General features: G+C 49.7%; 1 protein-coding gene across 1 annotated transcript in view; it reads right to left on the reverse strand.

Annotated features, from left to right (window-relative positions):
- The window catches only part of CFAP53 (cilia and flagella associated protein 53), a 37,851-nt gene extending 32,394 nt beyond the window's left edge, over positions 1-5,457 (reverse strand). The window contains exon 1 of the mRNA XM_004702983.2: positions 5,272-5,457. Coding sequence (XP_004703040.1) covers positions 5,272-5,340 — 69 coding nt within the window. The 5' untranslated portion in view covers positions 5,341-5,457. The remainder of the gene's footprint in view (positions 1-5,271) is intronic.
- Positions 5,458-6,000: the final 543 nt, after the last annotated feature.

Here is a 6,000-nt window from a genome sequence, read left to right on the forward strand (position 1 = left end):
GCCACACATGACTGAACGAAGTGCAAGTCCTCACACCTGGACCCACAGACATCGTAATCAATGGCGGGGAAATTGAAATTGTCCGCGATTTCATGCTACTTGGATCAACAATCAAACTCTGCAAAGGAAAAGTCAAGAAGCCAAATGAAGTATATTGCATTAGGCAAATCTGCTGCAAAAGAGCTCTTTAAAGTTTTAAAAAGCAAACACGTCACCATGGCAACTCGGGCACATCTGAGCCATGGTCTTTGCAATCGCCTCAGATGCATTCGAAAGATGGATAATGAAAAAGGAGGGCAGATGAAAAATGACTGTGTTCGGACCATGGTTCTAACAAGAACATAGGACAGACATACTGACCAAAACAATGAAGAGGTCAGTCTTTAAAAAGTGCAAGCATAATGTTAATTAGAAGCAAAGGTGGTGAGACTTGGACTTGATTACTTTAGACACATTATCACAATAGAACAATCACTACAAAAGGATGTCATGTTTGCTAGAGTAGAACGCCAATGAAAATGAGGAACACACTCAGTGAGGTGACTGTCATACTATAGCTGCAATAAAGAAGTCAAACATACTAATGATCATGATGATGGTGCCAAACCGGGGGATGTTTCATTCTTTTACACATAAGGTCGCAGCTATGGGTTATATTGTCTACCCCGCCCCCCCCCCCCCCCCCCCCCCCCCACATACACAAAAAGTCCATTTGGATAAGCTACAGTTCTCAGTATCATGAGATTATCCTCCATTTGTGTTTGATGTTAGTACCCTATGTTGTAAATCCTAATTTCTATGATGTTAAGAACCAATGGTATGGGAGGAACTACCAAGTCCAAGCTGGACTGGAGGCATTAGTCCAAAAAAAAAAAAAGTCTTCAGGAATTGATGGAATGCCCTTTGAAATGTGTCAACAAGATGACGAAATGTTTCAACAAGATGGTGAAGCACTGGAAGTATTCACTCATCTATGCCCAGCAAATTTGGAAGACAGTTATTTGGCCAGCTGATGGGAAGAGATTCTATATTTGTATCCATTCCAAAGGAAGATGACCCAACAGAATGCTCATATTAGAGAACAATATCTACTAATATCACATGCAATATCTACTAATATCACATGCAATATCCACTAATATCACATGCAAGTAAAATTCTGCCGTAACCAACAAAGCTTACAGCAGTACATTGACAAGGCGCTGACAGAGGTTCAGGTCAGATGCAGAAGAGGCCTTGGAACAAGGATACCTTTGCTGATGCAGGTGGACCTTGCCTGAAAGCAGAGCATACCAGAAAGATGTTCACAGGTGTTTTTTATTGATTATGCAAAGGGATTCAGCTGTGTGGACCACAACAAACTGGACAGCCTGGAGAAGAATGGGACTTCCAGAGCCCTTCATGTGTTCATTTGCAACCTGTACATGGATCAAGAGGCAGCTGTGTGAAAAGAACAGGGGAATACTGCATGGTTTAAACTCAAGAAAGGTGTGCACCCAGGTTGTGTCCCCTCAGCACACATCCAATATGTGTGCTGAGAAAGTAATTCAAGAAATTGGCTTATAGGAAGACGAATGAGGCATCACCCTTGGAAGAAAGCTTATTAACAACAACCTTCAATATGCAGATGGCCCAACCTGGCTTGCTGCGAGTGGGGAGAACTTGAACCACTTGCTGATGAAGTTCAAGGAGTGCAGCCTTTAGTAGGAGCTACAATTCAATGGAAAGAACACCCCACCATTGGACCACTAGGTAGCATCACCATCGATGGAGAAAAGATGGACGCTGTCAAGGCTTTCGTCTGGCTTGCTTCTAGAAGCAGCAGTCAAGAGATTGGGAAAATCTGCTGCACACGACCGCTTTACAGTGTTGAAAAGCAAAGATGCTACTTTGAGGACTCTGGTGCACCTGACCCAAGGCATGGTATTTTCAATTGCCTCCTATACCTTTGAAACGCTGGGCACTGACTAAGAAAGACGGAAGGAGAATCGATGCATTAGAAATACGGTGCTGGTGAAGAATACTCAAAGTCCCTTGGCCTGCCCAGAGAACAAGCAATTCTGTCTTGGAAGAAGTACAGCCAGAATGCTCCTTAGAAGCAAGGCAAGACTTTGTCTCACATACTTTGGACATGTTATCAGGAGAGACCAGGGCCTCCAAAAGGACATCATGCTTGGTAAAGGGTCCGTGAAAAAGAGGAAGCCCCTCGATGAGATGGACTGACACAGTGGCTACAACAATGGCTCAAACAGAACCGTTGTGATGATGGAGCAGGACCAGCCCGCCTTGTGCTGTTGCTAGTTGCTGAGTCGGCACCGACTTGATGGCGTGTGACCACAGCAGCATGCTGTAGTTCTAGTCCCATTTTGGAATGAGTTGTCTGTTGTGTTAATAAGGCAGAATTCAGGGGAGAAGGTATCTTGAATCACCACCTTACTAGAGGTTGGGACTCAAGTCACTGCCTTACTGAAATCACATCCTTGCTTGAGCGCAGTGTGTCCTTTGGGTCCAAGGGGCCTGTGATGGTAACCTTCTAGATCCAGCAGGCAGAGAGCTGTAACACTGGGCCCTGACAGCTGGCAAGCAATAGCAGCAGCAGCAGCAGCAGCAGCAGCAGATTAAGGGTAGCAGCACTGAACCAAGAGACCAGCATGAGACAGAGCAGTGGGCTTCTCACTGTGGGCCCTTGGGCAGGAGGGTGGTTGTGGGAATAAGGTGCCTCTGGGCACTTGTTTGTGGAACTAGGATTGCCAACCCATAGAACAAGAAGTTGACTGTCTTCGGGCAGGAGGTTTGCTGGTGAGTGGAAGCTTGTTCCAGGCGCTTGGTGGAGCTGGCCAGCCCCACGGCGCTAGAGTTGAGTGGCTTTGCGCCGAGGCTTCCTGGTGCAGCGGAGTGCTGCTGGGCTTTTGTCTGCAGAGCTCAAGAGCTTTGTAACACTGGCTTAAACTGAGCAGAGGCCAGGCCAAGGAGCAGAAAGCTAACGGGGCCTGCTTGTGGGGCACAGTTGAGAAGACGCCGTCCTGATTCGAGAACGGTATCCCGAGCCTTGCTGGACCTGACTTCCCTCATAAACCCCGTACCTGTGAGTACAGTCTGTGAGTTCTGTGTGGTCACGGGAACAAATGGCCCAACCTAGCAGAGAAGTAGATGCTGTGGGAGGGGCCGCTGGTGGCTGGTGTCAGAACTGGTAAACAGGTTGGAGGCTGCTGATCTTGATTCTGCCTCCCCTTGGTGCAGTTAGAGACTTGGAAGTCAGTTGTCTCTGCTACACCATTTTTACAAATGGCACGAGGTTGGGAGAGAGAGGGAAACCGCATAGTCAGGAGTATCCAGGGAGCCAGGAAGTGTTGTGAGGTTTGGGGCATCCCGTCGTGTCCCTTTGAGTTTGGGAGGAGCCGCTATGGAGCTCTCGGACAAGAGGGTGATGCCATCAAGGCACGGTCTCTGGGCATTGCTCCAAACCCTCGTTGCCTAATATAATGCCACCGAGAATTTTCTAACAGTTTCCTTAAGAAAAGTAAAAAACGGGAAATTAATTTTAGAAGATTTTATTGAAGATAAGGTATCCAAAATATTGTCACCTCAACGCATGGCTCTAGGCAGTTTTCAAGGGTTCAAAAGCCACGCGTGGCCGTGGCTACCACAGTAGACATTGCCACTCTAAAACACGGAATGTAAGAATTACCTTGTGTCTTCAAAGGGTTTGTTCCTGCAACATATCACATTCTCACTTCTAGGGCTACTGTTTAATACATCGAAGAACAATGCCTTACATAGATTATATAGTCACCCAAAGTGGGTGATACCATTCCCCTGGGGCAGGGGGTGGGGTGGGAGGGGCCCAGGGTGAGGGGGTGCTGGAACCATCCAGTGGGGCGCTGCAAGGGCAGATACCTACACTTTATCCTGGATTATGGGCTAGAGTACAAAAGTTTTTCATTGCTTAGGGGGTGCTGAGATGTATTTATATTATTGACTGCTTAATGGCCAAATCATTTGGGGAGCCTATATCTAACAACCTGGTTTTGAGCTGACCTCTCCACCTTAATAACTGTGTGACCTTGAGCAGGTTATGTCATCTTTTGGAGACAATGAAGAACAAGCAAAGTCAATGTGCTTCTAATAGGAGTGTGTGTACGTTTAACTAATTGGAGCCCTCAGCAGTTCCCCAGTAGCTGCTCCTCTGACTTCCCACGCCTCCAGATAGAACACTTTGAATGTCCTTATCCTGGAAGAAGTATTCAGGCTCCACATCTCCTGCACCCACTTCTCTCCCATTCAAAGCGACCCATAGGCCTGCTGTCCCCTCTTGGTGGCAATTTTGTTGTCTTCCATTTCTATGTGAGCCCATCACACGTATTAGAACTCAATCAGTGGTCCAGCCCCTCAACTCTTGTGTTTGGATACAGAACCCCAAGCAGCCAGTGGCTGTTCCTCCAGTCTCTCTCATTGCTATTTCCCCCATGTGTCCAACTGCTGACCTTGGAGTTAGCTGCTCAGTGGGGAGCCGCTCCTTCACAGACAGTACAGTACACGGCTACCTGCCTGTACCTGTGTCGGGCGTCTAGGCAGGACTCATGGAATCCTCACATTTTGCAGAAAGAAGTCTCCTCCCAATCTCCATCCAGCCCCGGCCTCCCCAACAAGCAAGAGTGCTCTTTCCAGGCCTGAGGCCATTGCTGCCCTGTAGCCATCTTGATTGAGTTGAGCAGGCACCACACGGAAAACCCGCAGCCCGTTTACCAGCCCGGGCCCCTTTCCACAGACCAGATGCCAGGCCGACCCCAGGCTCGCAGCTGGATCACAGCTGCAGCTGCCAGCCTGCCTCCGGCCCCAGTGCCCTTAAGGGAACACACAGTACGAGGAGACAAACTGCTCTCTGTGTCTTGAAAACTCATGGCCCCCGTGATCCCAAGTTGGTTTCCCCCAAACAGGATCTAAATACACGGCTGGTGGGCAGGTCCCAGTGGGGTGGAAAAGAAAGGTGGCGGGCGTGCCCCATCTTTCCTCCTCCTTTCAAAAGCCAACCCTTGCCCTACTGGGGTGTTTGATAAATTATTGAATATAAAGATGATCTGTTCTGCACCCCTCACCTGATTCATACGAAAAAGTGAAAACAAGCCAAAAAGACATCTCCATTGAATGTTTACAAAGTCCACCCGACCGCACCAGGCACTGCTTCCCCTAAGGGACCCTGGGGGAACGGTGTCGGGGAGCTGTGGCCTCTCCCCCCACACACACACCCCGTCCACCCCCCCAGCCGCTTACCACGAGCACTACTCTGGGGGTGGGGCCCTTAATCTCCCGAGGTACAACGCCAAACCGCTGGCTGTACATTTTCAAATCCTCTCAGGATGGGGGCAGCGTCCACCGCGACCACGACCTGCCCCAGGGACCAGCGGGTGCGCTTCGCGGGGGAGAGGGGCCAAGGCGGGAGGTTGGGCGGAAGTTGATTCCGTCACCATGGGGACGAGCTGCCGGCGCGCGGGCGACTTCCCCGGGAGCGAGCGGACCTGCAGGGGCCTCGCCCGGCCTGGGCTGCCCGCGCCCCTGCCCTCCCCTGTGCACCCACGATGGCAGGACAAGAAAACGAAAGACCCAGCTCCCTTAACGCGAAGAGAAGGCGAAGGTCTACTTAGTTCCCATCGACTTCGTACTCAGATCCTAAGCGCCCGAGGAAAGCTTCCTGAACGTTCTGTAGGAAGGTTAAACTTGGTGACTTGCAGCAGGCTGATCTCGATGCCGGCAATAATCTGCACGGGACACCCTTGTTTGTGTAGTTCTTTACAATTGACCAGGTATTTTCATACATAAAATCTTGGAGCCTCACAAGAGCTTTGGGGACAACGTACAGCAGGTCTTCGGGGTACAGCTACGACAAGGCTGAGCGCCTAAGTGCTTTGCAGCCCAGCCCAGCAACAATAACTGTTTAATTGATAGAGACTCTCCACAGCGCTGGGCAGGATGCAGAGCTCAGCCTCGGGGTAGCCCCGGAGG

Source organism: Echinops telfairi, unplaced genomic scaffold, assembly GCF_000313985.2.
Source record: "Echinops telfairi isolate 266 unplaced genomic scaffold, ASM31398v2 ScPeMD7_7400;HRSCAF=8409, whole genome shotgun sequence".
NCBI lineage: Eukaryota > Metazoa > Chordata > Mammalia > Afrosoricida > Tenrecidae > Echinops > Echinops telfairi.